The sequence below is a fragment of the Macrosteles quadrilineatus genome, unplaced genomic scaffold (genome assembly GCF_028750875.1).
Source record: "Macrosteles quadrilineatus isolate MER2022 unplaced genomic scaffold, UCM_ALF_1.0 Scaffold_8__2_contigs__length_117827958, whole genome shotgun sequence".
Lineage (NCBI taxonomy): Eukaryota > Metazoa > Arthropoda > Insecta > Hemiptera > Cicadellidae > Macrosteles > Macrosteles quadrilineatus.
The window spans coordinates 89,573,724-89,591,846 of record NW_026542601.1 but is presented as its reverse complement, the minus strand read 5'-3'; the positions used below and the strand labels follow the sequence as shown (position 1 = coordinate 89,591,846).

Sequence of the window (18,123 nt, the reverse complement as noted above, 5' to 3'; positions counted from 1 at the left end):
TAGTATTAAGAATAAATAGATGAAAATGTTTTTATAGGGTAATTCAGAGTTGCTTTGTAATATTTTTATAGTATTGGAATTTTACAGAGAGTCATTATTAAAGGTACAATTCGTTAAAGAGTGTCACAATCAGTATTTAAATTTGGGGGAATCAAATTAATATCAAAGGAGGGAGTAGGTAGCTGGTTCGGCTGAATCCGGAAGTGTTATCGGAGGTTGTGTCAGTTTGCATATAGATGAACCACCAAAGTGCCAAATTAGCCATAAAACAATAAGCGACGTTCCAATAAGCATTACTACGATTAAACGCAATACTGTTTAATCAGTTGACCTTCGAGAATCGACCTTCATATTTACATCGTTGGCCAACGAACAGGACTTGCTTGGCACTGGTCATCTAAAATTAAATTAAATACCACTCTCCCGTTGACACCTTCGAGATCGGTGTGTAGCCGCGCCGAATCTCCCCTTTTGATAAATTCATTCAATATTCTCAAACACAGGAATTCTAATTGATTGTGTCGCTCAATGGTTATTTTGTCTTACATAAACAGAATCAATAACTTCCAATTGTAATCATTGTGCTAAGTAAATACTGTACAATAAATCAAATTGTTACTCACTTTTTAGTTCTCAATAACCTTGGTAATTCAGTATATGCAATAGTATCTAATTGGTAAACAGAAGGTAATTCAATAAATCATAGGCCACTACAAAAGATTCACCTTTTAAGTGCAACACTAAATATCAGTGTGGTAGTGAGCAGGTTAAATTCAGTGTAGATTTAAGATTGGTATTATTATTACAAAGGTATTACAGTCTGGAAGAACTTTCAAACAGTACCAAGAACGTCCCCTAAGGACCTTTGGGGAGTATTCTTATTTTACAGGGCCCACACAAATATTACTTTAACATCAAGCTTCCACTGCCAAGCTCTGTTTTGTATTTTTACTTCCAAGTTCTTCCAACCCAGGGGCAACCAAGATTTGTAAAGAATTCACTTTGAGAGCATTGCAAGGAGTAGATATATTTAAATATAATATTTAAATATATGAGAGTAGAGTTTTTTTATTTTTTCCTTTACAAGACATGAATAAGCCCATGTCTTTGCTGTGTTCATGATCTACCTTGAACAGTATTTGAGCTTGGTAGGTTTAGTGGTATTTTTTTGTGAACACACAGATAGGTATCATCTCTATTTAACAATATATGTGTTTGATTTTACAGTGGGAGTCTATTTCTGAGCTGCACAAACTACCAAAGCTACATGAGCTACGGTTTTCCCGCAACCCCTTGCTGGAGAATATGAAAGTAGAAAGCGTTCATTATAAGATCATAGCAAGAATAGGACCCCTTCAAGTAAGTTTTTGAAATTATTTTCAGTTTTATAAATATTTTCAGAAGGCTAATTCATCACAAATAGACTTGATTGAAAATAATAGCCTTAGCTCACACTTCAGTTCAAAAGACGTTTGTAGTTGACAAAGACAAATCGAAGGTTCAGTCTGAGCCATATATATAAATGTTAAAGGTAAATTATTAATTACATCACAACGATTTTATTAGCTTGGAAATTTAAATTCTGTGTTTTGATGATGAAATTTGATATTTCTTACCTCAATACATTTAGAAATGAATTCCAGATATATATAAAAAAATTAAAATACTAAGCCTTGTAAAGACACTTTGCTCTGGCTTGTCAAGAGCAAGCTGTCTATATTCAACAGTCAATTTATTTATCCTTTTTTTGCTTGCTGATTCTAATTGACAGTGAAGATGAAATAAGACTATGAGAAGAATGTCACAACAAGTCGCTTGTTAAGACTGAGGCTATGTTGTCAATCGTTTTGTCAACTGTATAAGTGTTTCAAAACCCACCGATGTGGATTTTTGTTTCAAGCCAGTGGATTCACTGAATCAAAGAGTGCTTTTAATTTAAATAAAATACAACCTTGCCTAACCTTCTTTTTCCCCAGCAAAAACAGCCATTTTATACATGCGTTGCGAGTCTAAAGCAGCTCTTTTTCTCCGTAGGGAGTAAAAAGTGTTTTTAGTCCCTAGGAAGTAAAAGTCAGCTGTAGTTCACTTATTTGTAGATTTAAATTTAAAGAAATCGCATGTATCGAAAGTCCGTATCGGTTGTAGCTTATTTTTTGCCTTGTCAATAGTTTGACATATCAACAGTATAATCATTGACTATATAGGCCTACAGTCAATAGTATAATGTACACACAATTGTAATAGACAAAATAACTTAAACACTTACCAAACAACCTTGTTTGCATTAACAAAATTGAAAACAAGCTTGAAGTCGTTTTGAGAGGTTATTTTTTACATGAAAAGTATTTTCGTTTTGTTGCTTATTTTGCTTTAATAATGGTGCAATATGATAAAAAATATAGTTTATCACACGGGCAAAAAGTGTTTTCAACCCTCGCACCTTTTCCGACCTCAGGTCACAAAGAGTCACTTTACACTCTAGTGATGAAATATACTTTATCTCACTTAACTCAACTAAGCGTCTTTAGTAAAGTTACGATTTGTACAATTACTGCTTTAAGTTAGTTAAGTCATAAGTCATAAGTATTTTATTGCATAAAACATTCTTCATTACAAAGGCAATGGTGAACAGATGCATGGTCAATCAATAAGTTATAAAAACTAAAAGTAATAAGTTACAACAAAATACAACAAGAACAGCACAATTGAGAGAAAGTTACCAATTCAAACAAGTTAGAAAAAAGACAAATTCAAATGAAGATCTTGAAGCAATATCAGAGAAAAAAAACAATTAAAAACATTCTGTGTCAATGCTGTAGTTAATGCTTTAATATTTGACTGCTTTCAGATTTTGAACGGTAGCCCTGTCACTAAAGGGGATCGTAGAGGAGCTGAGATGGAATACCTGAAAGAACATGGGAGAGAGTGGTTGGAGTGTACCAAAAATGAAGAACTTAAAGCACAGTTTGTGGCAAAACACCCACGATACCCTCTTCTAATAAAAAGTATGCTTATTTAATCCTTGGTGAATTATTTAGGGATTTAACTAGTACTATGCCTATTTTTAATGTGTTTCGAACATCTTATACATAAATACCCCCGCCGCAGCAAACCTGCCGACTAAGCGAATTTCCATTTGTCTGAATTGATTTTCAGTTAAATATATTTTAATAACATTAGGTTTAACGAGTACCTAGGTTTGCTGCTACAAGGAAACTAATAAAGTGTGTTTTTGAGTAAAATATTGATAGCTTAGTACAAAATAAATAAATTTGCCAAGTTTGATCAAAATATATCCACAAACAAGCAAACTACAACATTTGACAATATTTTCCATAAGAATAACATGGGAATTTTAAATTTACAATTTTTTTAATTTTCTCCGTTACTAATAATCGAACAAAAATACTTTTATATACTAAATTATTTGTTTTTTTAAGCTCTTTAGTCTTTAATAAGGTCTAAAGAGAAATCGGGAAATTTTGTGTTTTGAGGGTCAAAAGTGAGAAAAACCAATTTTTACCCCATAAAACCCCCCTTAAAGCCCCGTTCCCATGGTCCGACCGTGCTGGTTCGCAAACTCATTCAAGTTTATCCCGCTTTACACCTTTAAACCAAATTTCATCAAAATCGGACAAAAATTACTCAAGTTATCGCGTTCACGGACGTATATATATATATATATAAGTCTATATATATATATATAAGTCTATATCTATATCTTCTATACTATTATAAAGAAGAGGTGGTGTCTGTGTGTGTGTTTGTATGAGCTAATCTCAAAAACTACTGGTCGGATCGGGCTGAAATTTGGCATGATGATAGCTCACATTCCCGATTAACATATAGGCATATTTTTATCCCAAAAAATCCTTCGGGGCTCCGCCCCAGTGGCTCTGGAGTTTCCCATGTTAACCTTATGAGAAATGGAATTAATGAATCTTAACAGCTGTTTCAATTAAACAAGTTGGTTATGTTCTATGATGTTCAATAGCATTAAAAGTTACAAGGATTACCAACAGGGTGCAGCACTAGCACTATTATTTCTTTTACATTTATGACAACAGCAAAAGGTGAGGGAGCGTAGCGAACGAACTTCAACCTGGAGGCGAGTGAGCGTAGCGAACGAGCTAACCTGAAGGCAAGTGAGCGTAGCAAACGAGCTAACCTGAAGGAAAGTGAGCGCAGCGAACGAGCTCCAACCTAAAGGTGAGTGAGCGTAGCGAACGAACTTCAAAAAGAACCGAAATTTCTTAAACCATCTCCTCACTCATAACTGCTATAAGCATTTGATACTTATATGCCAACCCCGTACGAAGGACGGGTACTCTGCTAGTATATATATAAGTCTATATATATATACATATATAAAAATTTGAACGAATGGTGTTTTTGGCCTCTGGGGACATCAAAATGAAAAAGTAAATCAGTCCCGGGTCTAGGTCTTACCGTGCCACCTACGGTAATAGCTTCATTTCATTTCATATAACTTTATTCATTAAAGTACAATATATAGATACAGGAATGGCGTCAAGAGCAATTTAATAAAACTAACTAACTAACTAACTTCTCTCCAAATATGGAGAGAACATGCTAGAGTGCTAAACACGCGTTACATCGGCTCTTACCTCTTTAGTGTTTTACGTGAGTATTATCGTGAGTGATCTATCGTAACTTTCTGGATACGTTTACTAACAATCACTGTTCCATACTTGCGATAACTAAGTGTATTTAATAGTTTTGTGAACTTATTCTCACGTATCTAAAGTACCTAAATTCAGAAGTGAGGTTAGGGTCGTTCGTGACCAGTTGAGCCTACGTGACCGTCCGTCCGTACGGTGCTGCCATCTGGGGTCAAGCGTCATGTCGCCGCCACCACCGGACAACACAAACACTGTACGTACCCGTGCGCAAAGTGTAAGTGATTATCAAGCATTGGATAAGAAACTCGATTTAATTATTTCCCAACTTGGTGAGGTGAAATCGGACAGCAACGAAATCAAGGGTGATGTTATTAAAATTAAGAAGGACCTACAAGAGTTTAAGGATGACATGAGTCGCACCACTGAACTTTGTTTTGATGAGATTAAGGATATTAAAACAAAACTCCGTGAAAATGATAATAAATTTAGTGAACATCACGAAAACATCGATCTTCTAAAAAGTGAAAACAATAAACTTAAGGATGAAGTTAGCTTTTTAAAAAAGAAAATAAATGCAGCAGATCAATATTCTAGGGCGAACTGTTTGGAAATACAGGGAGTGCCGGAGAGTAAATATGAAGATGTTCTGGATCTGGCGAGAAGAGTTGCAGGTGTTCTGAATTTCAATCTTCAGCCTTGGATGATCGACGCAGCGCACCGTTTAGCTCCCAACAAAAAGGGCAATGTGCCTAGGAATATCATCGTCAAGTTCTGCCGTCGACTGGATATGGAGGAGATTCGTCGCAGGGCTATCAAGAAAGGAGGATTTTCTGCGTCTAATATAGGATTTGACGTCAATGAAAAAATTTATATAAATCTAGCCATGACCCGTGAAACTAGACTCCTTTGGTCTGATACACGCAAGTTTAAGAGTGATAATAACTTTAAGTATGCGTGGATAACCAGCAGTGGAAAGATATTCCTACGTAAAACTGATAAGGATGGCGCTATCTTAATTGAGGACAGATCTGATTTTCCCAAATTGAACGTGCGCCCTGTGTCCTCCGCCTCTAATCATCGCACCTCTACTATCACTGGGACCGATCATCGCAGCCACACCGTCACAGATACCAGCCTAAATACCAGCATTGTTACCGAGCCCGACCCTCACACCTCTAGTACCGCCAAGACCGCAACCGACCTTCACACATCTGTACCTCCCGACGCCACTAATGCTGCTGTCAACACTACTGCTCCTAATGAACTCACCTAAACCGATCTGCATTAATATGTTGTATGTATACTGCTGTTGTGTTCCATGTTTATATTTATATCATATTTATATTTCTATTTACAGTATGTACCTACTTGGCCTCTTATTTTGCTTTCATAGTTGTTGTTTATTTATTTATTTATTAACATTATTAGATGGGGATTAATACTCGACACTTAAATATTTACTATCAGAATGTAAGGGGTCTTAGGACAAAAACTTTGCCTTTTAGATTGGGAATAATGGACAGTGGTTTTGATGTTGTAGCAATTACAGAAACGTGGTTAAATAGCTCTATTTATAATTCTGAACTATTTCCTGCAGGTTATGATGTATATAGAAGGGATAGAAGTGGAGTTGGTGTGTTGGGAGGGGGGGTGTTGCTTGCTGTAAGCGATAAAATTAAATCTTGTAGATTATATAATTTGGAAACTGAGGGAGAAAATTTATGGATTAAGCTGAGCTTTTCTGATAAAATTACAGTAATTTTGGGGTTAGTTTATTTTCAACCAAATAGTCAAATGTCAACTTATAAGTTGTTTTTTAGTAAGCTTGATTCATTGAATTTGAGTAATGAACAATTAATTATTTTAGGGGACTTAAACCTTCATATATATGGTGAAAACTTTGATTTGTCTACTGGTAATGAAATTTGTAAGCAACTTATGTTTTTTTGTAATTTACATAATATAGTTTTAAAAAACAATATTCTAAACTGTGATAATAGGACTCTTGATTTAGTGTTAAGTAATATTGATAGTATGGGTGTTAAGGAAGAACATCCTGTAGTAAAAAAAGACAAGTATCACCCTCCATTAGGTATTGATTTTGAACTATTGATTGAAAAAAAAACTAATTTTAGTTGTAATAATCAAGGGGGAAAAATTTACAATTTCAAGAATGTGGATTATTTGAAGCTTTACACTGCTGTAAAGAATATTAAGTGGGATTCTGTATATAGTTGTTCGGATGTAGATTTAGCAGTTGATAATTTTTATAGTAGTTTATATTCAGCCCTAGATTCAAATGTCCCATTGCGTAAGAATATTAAACGAAAATATCCTATTTGGTATTCTCCTGTTACGATTAAATTAATTAAAGACAAAGAAAAGGCGAGAAGGAAATTAAAGAAATATAAAGACCAGTGTTTTACAGAGGAATATAAGGAATTACGTTGTCAGTCCAAACGTAATATCAAAACAGATTACTTAAAATATTTAAACGACATTGAAAATACTATTAAGGTAAATCCTAATTCATTTTGGAGTATTATTAAGGGGCTAAGATCGAGTGATAGTCGTGTGGCTGCAATGACTCTGGACGGGGAGGAGGTGGAGGGGAGTGTTGCGATAACGGAGGCATTTGCTACTTACTTCCAATCTGTTTACGTTCCCACACATCTTGATAATGAGGAGTTGTATCGCCAGGCGGTCTGCTCACCTATCCATGCACACTCTAGTTGTCTCGCATTTGGTGATGTCACTGAGGAGGAGTTATTGTTGGCATTAAAAAAACTTAAACCCAAACGCTCTGTAGGCCCTGATGGTGTCCCTTCTTTTATATTCAAAGGTTGTGCTGAACTGTTAGTTAAGCCTCTTCTAAAGATTTTCAATTTGTCTTTAGGTGCGTCGTATTTTCCTAATCTTTGGAAAACTACAAAAGTTGTCCCTATTCACAAGAAGGGGAAAAAGAGTGATATAAAAAACTACAGACCGGTTGCTATTTTGTCCACACCAGCGAAGCTGTTCGAAGCCGTGTTGTATGACAGGGTTTTCAATCATGTGAAGGCGTTTGGATTACGCCTCTCCAACATGGTTTTTATCCTCGGAGGTCTATCAATACTAATCTGATGAATTTTTCTGATTTTTGTATTTCCTCTTTGGACAAAGGAGGTCAGGTTGATGTCATTTATACTGATTTTGAAAAAGCGTTTGACAAAGTTAACCATCTATCACTATTGTCAAAACTGAATTATCTTGGTATCACCTGCAATGGTTTGCGTTTTTTTTTTCGACCTACTTACATAACAGAAAACAGTTTGTTTATTTTCAGGGAAGTTCATCTTCTGAATTTGTTGTATCTTCAGGGGTTCCCCAGGGTTCGAACCTTGGCCCTTTATTGTTCACAATCTTCATTAATGACATCGTTAACAGTGTGTTGAATAGTAAAGTCCTTCTTTATGCTGATGATCTAAAGATCTTTAGAGAAATAAACGACGTTAGTGATTGTCTTCTATTGCAACAAGACCTGGATAGACTAGTGGCTTGGAGTGATGTAGGTTTAAAATTCCATTCAGATAAATGTTTTGTTGTCAGTTACACCAGACGCACTCACAACGCTGTTAACTTCCAATATTCCATGAATGGTAATTTACTGGGTAGTCGAAGTAGTGTCACAGATCTTGGTGTTACAATTGATAGCAAGTTGTGTTTTTCTAATCATGTAATTGAGTCTTGTAGATCAGCGTATCGAATTCTTGGCTTCATATTCAGATCAGGAAGTTTTATAACCAACATTTACAGTCTCAAACTTTTATATTGCACCCTGGTACGGCCTAAACTTGAGTTTGGAGCAACTGTGTGGTATCCTCATCAAACCTATCTTGTCGACATGATTGAGCAAATACAAATCAAATTCCTTAGATATTTATTCTTCAAGAAGTTTGGATACTTCACATTTGATGTATCTTACCATACTCTTTTAAACTTGTTTGAAATGGTCAGTCTAAAGCAACGTCGTGATATGGGGATGCTTATCTTTCTACACAAACTACTCAATGATAAGGTTGATGACAGCGAGCTCTTATCTCGTTTAACGTTCCTTGTTCGCCGACCCTCGTCCAGAGCCCGCGCGTTGTTCAGTCCGTCCTTCTCACGGACTTGCCTAGGGGCTCAATCACCTATCAACACAATGATGAGACTATATAATTTAATATCAGACAACGTTGATATTTTTAACTCGAGCCTAGCCTCTTATAAAAAATCTTTAATCTCACATAATGGTTAATGTTATTAATTTCTCTCACCTTCATCAGTTATCTTGTGTCTCATGTTTTGTTTCTTATCTTATTTATTTATCTTATTTATTTGCGTAATTCTTAGTCACTCTTATTTATTGTTACTTATTGCTACTATTATTTATTGTTGTTGTTATTTAATAATTAATATTTATTATTCTTAGTCTATGAACGATTTACTTTATTCAATTTTATGAACTCATAGCATGTTCTCAATTTTTGTACAAACTAGAATAGTGCTGCAATGTTAATGGGATTTGTATTCTGTTTTGTAGCATGCAAAATAAAATAAAATAAAATAAAATACTCATCATTATCATGCATGGCATAACAACATACCATCAATATTAATAGGTTTTCAGATCAAATAAATTAAAACAAGCAGTGCAATATGAAAGTTTATACATGAAAATATCAAAATTAAAAATATAGATAAAATTATTTTAAAACCAAAAGTTTCAATTAATATAAAACAGAGCAATTAATAACTTATAGAACTAAAACTCTTCAAAGGAGTACATAGCCTTGTTGATAAGAAACTTTTTCAATTTTGATTTAAATTTATTTTTGGAAGTTTCTAATTTGATTTCTTTAGGAAGTTTATTATAAAATTTGGAACCGGCATATTTAGGTTCCCTACTATTCCCTACTTCCCTATAGGGAAATTCGCTAAAATACAAATTATTTTAATGTAAGTTTTTGGTGCTCACTCATAGTGTTTGATAGTAAGAAAAATGTAGCGAAATGCATTTTTTTAATGCAACTCAATAAGAAATTAAATTATTTAATCAAATTCGACCCAAAGTAGTCTACTTCCACCAAGCTTTGCCACAAATAGCTGGACTCCTCGTGAGTTGCATACACGACCTGACTGAGACAGGATCCAAACCCTTATCTTGACCAGGGACACAATACCTTCGATCGCTCGGGCATTGATCAGACAGATAGCAGTCTGCCACACAAGAACTGATCAACCAAAAGCCAAAGTGTTTTGGTCCTATACTTTACTCCGATGTTACAACACATGTCAAGTATAGCTTTCATCAACGGTTGTAAGTGACAGTTTTTTTATGTTGATCTTGGCATCTAAGGGTTAAAGGTTAATCATAATCCCATGTATATCTCAATATTACCTAATGTTTTAGAACACGGTGTATGTGAGGAGTCGGAGTTGGAGGTGAAGTGTCGATCTCTCAAGTCGGACTTGGTTCATGTCAAGTTTGTCAGCAACGATGGGAAGACCATTAAAAAGACTGTCCCAAGCACCATGTTGCTGAGTAGACTAACGGGCCTTGTACAACGGCTGTTCAATACTGGCAATGCCGAACCTACTCTGTGCTACCACAGTTGTAAGGTAAGACATGTAGTCAAGCGATTTTAGAATAATAGCCTATGAAATATCCAAGAAACCCTTACTAACATTTTTATTGAAGGCATATAATTTTTTTTCACATATAGCTAAGGGAACAAAAACCAACTGAAAAACATCAGGTTTTTAACTCTGCATTTTCTTAGGTAAATATAGTTAACGTTATTGCAACTAAACAAAAATACGCCAATTGAACAGATCAAATTGTGATAGACAACTGGAAGTACTATAGGGGTACTTTCCTTTCCAGCAGCAAGTATTTTCTGGCAGCAAGATAACTCAAACATGTTTGATTTTACTGGCCTAGTCGTGGCAAGTAGAGGGTCACGTGGGTGGTCACGTGACCACTGGCGGCCAGAACTTTCCTGTCAAAACGTGTACTTGCCATTCACTTGCCGCCAGTAGAGCAGAGTGGCAAGTGAAATTAGAGTTGATTGTATTTATAGAAGTAACAGTGTGATTGATTAAAATGTCAGACAAGGGCCCGGCTGAGAAAAAAAAATTATTAAATGGAGCTGCGATGACATCACTAGGTTTTAAAGATTTTTTCAAAATTACAAAGTATTGTGGAAGATACTTCTTAATTTTGAAATCATAACCATGCTGACAAAATTCTTCATCACAATCAGACATGCTCAACACAATTAAATTCAATTATCAACACTATTCACTCGCGTCCTCAAAGTAGACTAGCTGCAAGTTCTTTCCTTGTCACTTGCCGATAGTACTTACCCAGTGTATAGGAACACATACGGCAAGTGACGTAATGGACAGTACTTGCAGCCAGCAACTTGCCGTCCCTACTGTCCCCGTCTATACACTCCTTTAAGAGACAAATGTCATTACTATTCTATCGACATTACATCAGTAAATAAATAGAAAGCAATATTTAAAAATTGGCAATAAGGATTCATCTTCTAAATTTCATTACATTATAGCTTACTATTATTTTTCACTTGATAACAGGAGGAGTTGATCCACCTCCAGAAACATTGTGTAGTTTTAAACACTAGACATGTTGGAAAAGTCCAATTTATTAATAGTAACATTATTTTTCAGAACAGTGAAATCGAAGTTAAGATGGATGATCCACTAAAATCTTTGGACTATTATTCTATCGAAGACGGGGATGAAATTCAAGTTCAATGGTGAAATAACTGATAAGTTCACCATCTTGTGTATATTTTTGTTATTATTATTTGCTTAAATTGTGATATTAACATTAGTTTTATGATTTTCTAAATAAATATGTTAAAATTGAATTGGTTCTATTCTTACTTTAGACTCAAAAGGTCTGGTTAACGAAATATTTCTTGAGAATTCCTAATGTTAAGGAATAGTGTGTGTACAATACAGTAGTCGTTGTTAGTAACTCGTCTATTGTGTCAGTGGTAGGTAAAAGTAAGCAACGTTCCTAAAAAGAACCTTTGCAATTTATTTGTTGTGAAAAAGCTTATCAACATTTCATAAAGAAAGAAGATATTTTCAATAACAGCTGATATCAAAGAAATTAGTTGTTTTAAAAACGAAAACGATCAGCTGATTTTCCCTCATTCTCGATTAGTTGTCCATTTATTTACCCACTATGCTCACTAGAGTTTTTGTAATGGTTTATTTATTTTACATTTTTTTAAACTTTTTTTTAGTTTATTTTAATGATTTAAAACAGCTGTTTTCATTGTTGCACAATCTAACTGTATACAGAAACAGGCATTAGTTTGTTGTTTATGAGTTTTTAGCATAATGTGTTTTTGAAATTGCTCAAAATATTCCTAATTATATTACAAAAAAAGCTTTAGGGATAACTAAAAACCTTTCACCAGAGAAATCATGGGAAAGTAATACACAATGTTTACAGACTGGTATAAAGTACAAAATGGTGAACTAAATAAAGTGACAAAGTATTTATTGATATATATCTGAGAAATCTGTAATCAAACATTGTCAAGTAGATTTTCAATGACAAAGAGTGGTTAATGGAATTATATACTTTGTATCAAGGATTATCTGATAAACGTCTGTGCTCGCAAACATTCTAATTTACAATCAAACCATGTTAATCCAGCACATTCAAAAATCCTGCATCAGTCTATAATTTTTTTAACTATGACTAATTAGACACTAAGATTGCATTCACTCAATGGATAAATGAGTCATTCCGATTTGCTTTACTATAAATAATTTATTTATACACAATGTAATGCAACATATCAAATAAACATTTTAGCATCAAATATTAAGTCTTAACAATATGTTATTTATTATGAATGCATTTAAAAACAATTATCACATGAAGCATTTTTAGCAGTACCACAGATTTTTTTTCTTATTAGCAATAAAAGCTAGCAAAATTAAAATTTTCACCAATGATGGAAACTCTGCCTTGTCAATATGTACAAAGGGAAATTTAAATATTTGCCGGCTTCAAACCATTTAAGAACACAATATTTAAACTGGGCCAGTGCAACTATACTTGATTCCCTTGCTCCTAACTATCCTTTTGGTTCATATAATCAAACATAAACAATTATTACAAACATAAAAACCAATTAATTTGTCAGTGTTTTTATTGGGAATTAAATAGGTATTAACAGCTATTTCAAGACTTAAAACAATTACAAGTTAAAATTATTTAATGGCTCAAATTTACTAAACATATTTTTGATATATATCAAATATTGGTTTTGCTACTTTGTCAATTAAGCTAAGAGAAAGATTTAAGTATAATCATAAGATTCAATATTTAAATATCAATATGACGATCTTTCATTTTACCTTAGACAAATAACACAGGTTAAAACCTTGATTTAGTTAACTAGGAACAAATATATTGATAAGACTACAAACAGACTCTTTTTGTTAAGGCTTGCAAATTTATTGGAAAGGTTAATTTACCATGATGAGAAATATTTAAAGACAAAGGTAATTAATTTTAAACTGTTATATATATCAGAGTAACAATAACTATTAGACAAATGATAAAGTTATCTGTGATGAGCAAAGAAAGTGCTAGACAATCACACACAAATTGTACACAAACAATTTGAGTAAAATTACAACAAAATGTTATTGCAAAATAGTGAGCGGACATATTTGTGCCAATAAATTAAGCCAGATATCTATTTACAAATGATCACTACATAAACTGTATGTACAAAATTCAAAATAATATAAAACAACTATTTACATGACTAAAGAATTAGTCATTACTTATGATAAGGCTCTAAGGTTATCAAACCTAAACCATTTAAAGCTGAGAAATGAAAGAGAATAGAAGCAAAAAAGAAACCATACAAATTGAAAATATTATGTAGCCTATTAATGTGTTTTTGTCATGTGATGGTACTTAACAAGCAAAGAAAATAAATTTATTCACTGTGTTAAAATTAGTGTAATCTCAAATACTAGTTAATAAGAAATAAGAATAAGAAATGTCACTTGACGATAAAACGTATATAACAAGGGTCCAAAGATTGTTTGAGGAACGATGACCAAAACATTTCCTTAAAAGCAAGTGAATTATTAGAGAGCAAGCATGACTTTTTCCATGAGACTATTTTGTAAGGAAAACTCATAAACTGGTTAACACTAATTGATTATATCAATTTATCATCTTTTATCTTTGGAAGAAGCAGAAGCCACAAAACACTTTAACGGAATTTGTTAAATTATTATGCACCCCAATATCATATTAACCATGTTATTGTAGTTATTATATTTTAAATTCGGTTTATATAATCTGATGGTTAGACAACGTAAAAAGAGGCAAGAACTGGCATTATTCACTTAATGAAATATTTTTGTTTATAAACCTCTTACACAAACTTATATTGAGATTACAAAAACATGTTACTTTTTTGTAATTGATTTTGAGAATATTTACTATGGAATAGGTTGAGCTAAAAAAAAATTAAATCTAGTGTACAACCCTAAATTTAACAACCCTAAAAAGGCACTTCACAGATGAGGTGAAAACGCTGTACTGCCCTCGAAGTAAATGTTAGGTCTTCCTTATACTTGACCATTCTATAGCACTAATCGACTTAGTTGGGCCGTGCACACAAAAATTTACTGTCAGGGGTGTGAGAAGGGCAAGTCTCAGGTAGAATTGGATAGCAAATCAGATGTTTTTGGAAAGGTATTATTTTCCGCCATAATAATTTTTTTTCCTCTACGCCCCAGGCACAAGTGTCTTCTTAGAGTTGTCTGACTGTATTATAACAACCTATGCAGATATTTTTTTAATGACAAATGTAACTTATAATATTTAAAACCACCATACTGAACAGGGTTTGTTCTAATTTGATCACAACAAGCCTAACTTAAATAAATACCCTGTATAGCTAAATCCAGCTAAAATAAATCTTGAAAAAAATATGACTTTCTTGAAGACGACGTCTAAACTACTAATTAGTAAATTCGCTAGATCTTAACACGTCACAAGATTTTAAATTTATTGATGGCTAAATTACTGTTTGATTATCACTAATACTATTTCCAATGTGGAATACCGGATGCAGACAGTAATTTTTGATTTTTGACATTGAACGTAGACTTTACTGGACGACGCAGTTGTTGTTGCGGTGACCCACGCCTACTCTGCTCAAGTCCTCCTCTATCTTATCATCGTCCTCAATCCTGAAACAAAGTTAGAGGTTTAGACTCTCGCTAATATAGCAGGTTTGAGCCTTTGGCAATGCTAGATTACGTAGCGTTACCAAACACTTGTTATTGTGAGGATGGCAGAAGTACAGCTGTGGTAATACATCTCAGGCAAGAGGAAAATTCTGACACGCTATATCCTTATATTATAATATTATATTATAATCCTTATATTATAATCTATATATTAATTACGTAAGGCGATTCTTTGCGTCAAAATAGTGGGCAACTGAGAAGTTGTAGAACGATGGGAGAGGGCTCAAATCAAAGGTCTCAATCCCATGACGGCGGGGAAAATAGTGAAATTCCCAAAATTTTAACACAAAATCCTATACTCCAATATGAGCAATGTTTGCTTGTATGAATGTATGTATGTATGTTTGAACAAAGATCTCGAAAACGGCTTCGACGATTTTCTTCAAATGTTGCAAGTAGTTTATTTCTGGCCTAAAAACGAGTTTACTGCAGTTAGAACTGCTAACAAAAATCTAATTACGTAGTAAAATTAAACTGAAAGTCCCATTTTTTTAACATTAGTCTTATGGGTTGTTAAGTAACCATGTTGGTTGAATTAAATAACAAGGAAAAAGTAAACAAAAGACTTGTAAGTTGTAACACGTGTTCATTTAGCCATCTACCCACAGTGTACTAGCAAATTACAAAATATGTATAGGTAGAGAAAGTAAAAATTAGTATTACCTACTTAAAGATGTAAACAGTATTAACTTACGCCTTCTCCTGAGAGTCGAGATGATGGACGAGCTCATCCCTCTTGTTGACAATGTTGACTAACTCTGACAATAACAGGTTCTCTCTCAGCTTCTGCTCATCAGTCTTCTGCCAGTCTGTAAACAAACATCAATTAATTGAAAAAAACATCATTTAAGTTTTTTGGAGAGTTGGTGGCTCAGTCGGTAGTGCCACGGACTTAAGGACCAAGGCAGCAATGTCAAGGTTTCGGATCCTGATACCTGCCACTACTTTTTATCAGTATGCCCTGATCGTGAATTATTTCTCGGTGGCCACAGGAGACGTTCATGACTTTATTGCAACTGTGGGAGAAGAAGGTTATGTCCTCGCAGATGCAGAAGAAGTTCACGATTTCGCTAACTAGTTTTTTAGATAGTTGATGGGACATAGAAGATGCTATAGCTTACAATAAGTTTGACTCGGCTAAAAAGTCAGCATATTCAACAGAAATCAGTAATTTACACCAGCACAATCTGCCAGTGACTAACTTCAACTATGTATATTTTGATTGAAAAACTGGAGACAACTTTAACATGGAGATGGAATGTCTTGTAATTTCAATAGTTAAAGATAAAATATACACTAATCTCAGACGGTCAAGTAAAATATGTTCAATTCCGTAAGCGTTACCTTTGACTAGTCAATGGCGTTACGAAACATAGACGTTAAGTTACTTAAGTAAAGATAAATCTTTTCTGTGTTTTGATACAGGTACCATTGGTTTTATGTGGTTTTTTAAATTCTTGAGCTCCTTAACATAACTTAGTGTTTAGGTTATCACTGTAAGTATTCCACATAGATACTTGCCTTCCATTGCCAAGATACTTCTTAATTCTCGGTTTAGTAACTCAAACCTTCTTTCTAAATCATCTTCTTTTTCACTGAAAAAAAAAATGATAAAACTAATTTTAAAAGCGGAAAATAAAATATTAAAAGGTATGCCATAAACCAGTTTATAGTAGGGATTGTTGAAACTGGATTTTAAGTTCATTCCCAAAAAAAACAAGTTTTTCCTGTGAAATTTATAGTTAGAAAATTGTATTGTTTGGCAAATCACATTTGAATTAATTTAGTTTTAAACCATTATAAAAGGTATTTAAATTATTATTTTGAGTTGTAAGTAATTCTTGAGCTAGCGCTTCTACTAGTGAGATTAGAACTTGGCTACCTAATACCCCATGTAATATCTGCATAGCTGAGTGGTTAGAGTGCTAGCCTGGTAATCAACAGGTAGCCGCTTCAATTCTGAGAAAGCAGCTGAAACTGGACTCAGCTGTTCTTGAACATTGGAGTTTTAATCAAATGGTCCTGGCTAATGAAACAGCTGGTCTTGGTCAGTAACAAAGCTAACCAAGGCATCTTATCCTGTACTCATATTTCGGTTAAAATAAACACCTCTGTGGTGAGCCCATCTCAACTGGTAAATATTGATGTAAATATAAATAATCGCTCACAAGGTACATCAGTTTTAAACTATACTTCTTTGTAGTAACTGAGCAACATTTGAATGATTTAAAATTTAACACCAAATTAATGAGTTCTTTTAGTACAAAACTGATTAAATTTAAAAACAATTACGGAATGACAAGAATCTTGAATGACAAGAATCATTCAAGACTCTTGTCATTCGCCTATTCGGTCTGATGATGATTGGAGTGTCCAATCAAAATCAATCACCACTTACCACCTTTTTTGATTATTTACCGTCTTGTGAGTAACAGTATAAGCATAAATATATGTTTTAAGTGTTGTAAGACGTTTCTTATATTAACTTTCAGTAAATTTAATAACACGTACAATGCTGATCGAAAAGTTATTTACAAAACAATTCTTACAGACTTAGTAATTAATTCATTAAGATTAAACAAGCGCCAATTCATATTAACACTTACAGAATATTTAACTGCATTTGTCTTCTTAGCAAGGCGTTCTTTTTGTTGACTAGAGTAAACCATTTTGCCATCAGACTTTCTTCTCTTTCTTTATCAGTACCTGAAAACACGTAAAATTAAAAACTATACTAAACCAGATTATCAATCGTACAGAATAATGCAATATCAGAGTAAAAGGATGGTAGACTTTTTATTGACTACTGTTTATAATCGATTCTATTTTTAATGAGGGTTACAACTTCACACAAAGTTTGTTTCTCATTAACTCTAGTTGCAATTGATAAGATTCAATAGACTGCGTACCTACAGCCAAGCTTTAGGAATGGATGCCAATAAGGCAGGGTGATTATAGATCAGGGGATAACCCTTGAAAAAGGATTCAAAAGAGGAACTGATTTGGAGGATAAAGGAATGCCAAGACAACCACAAAACAAAAGTTTGATTTTGAGGTACAAGTCATAGATTTACAAAACATCAATCTCATTACTATTGCTGAATCTCATTTTATACTTTATTGT

General features: G+C 33.7%; 2 protein-coding genes across 4 annotated transcripts in view; one reads left to right on the top strand and one right to left on the bottom strand.

Annotated features, from left to right (window-relative positions):
* LOC128999381 (tubulin-specific chaperone E) overlaps nt 1–11,563 on the top strand; it is a 51,364-nt gene extending 39,801 nt beyond the window's left edge. For both annotated transcript variants that reach the window (XM_054425857.1, XM_054425858.1), the window contains 4 exons: nt 1,228–1,359; nt 2,849–3,005; nt 10,078–10,286; nt 11,361–11,563. In XM_054425857.1, the coding sequence (XP_054281832.1) occupies nt 1,228–1,359; nt 2,849–3,005; nt 10,078–10,286; nt 11,361–11,453 (591 nt within the window). In that variant the 3' untranslated portion in view covers nt 11,454–11,563. The remainder of the gene's footprint in view (nt 1–1,227; nt 1,360–2,848; nt 3,006–10,077; nt 10,287–11,360) is intronic.
* Nucleotides 11,564–12,463: 900 nt separating this feature from the next.
* The window catches only part of LOC129000096 (EH domain-binding protein 1), a 33,016-nt gene continuing 27,356 nt past the window's right edge, over nt 12,464–18,123 (bottom strand). For both annotated transcript variants that reach the window (XM_054426988.1, XM_054426987.1), the window contains 4 exons: nt 17,606–17,705; nt 16,521–16,594; nt 15,694–15,808; nt 12,464–14,939 (listed from right to left, as the gene is read on the bottom strand). In XM_054426988.1, the coding sequence (XP_054282963.1) occupies nt 14,858–14,939; nt 15,694–15,808; nt 16,521–16,594; nt 17,606–17,705 (371 nt within the window). In that variant the 3' untranslated portion in view covers nt 12,464–14,857. The remainder of the gene's footprint in view (nt 14,940–15,693; nt 15,809–16,520; nt 16,595–17,605; nt 17,706–18,123) is intronic.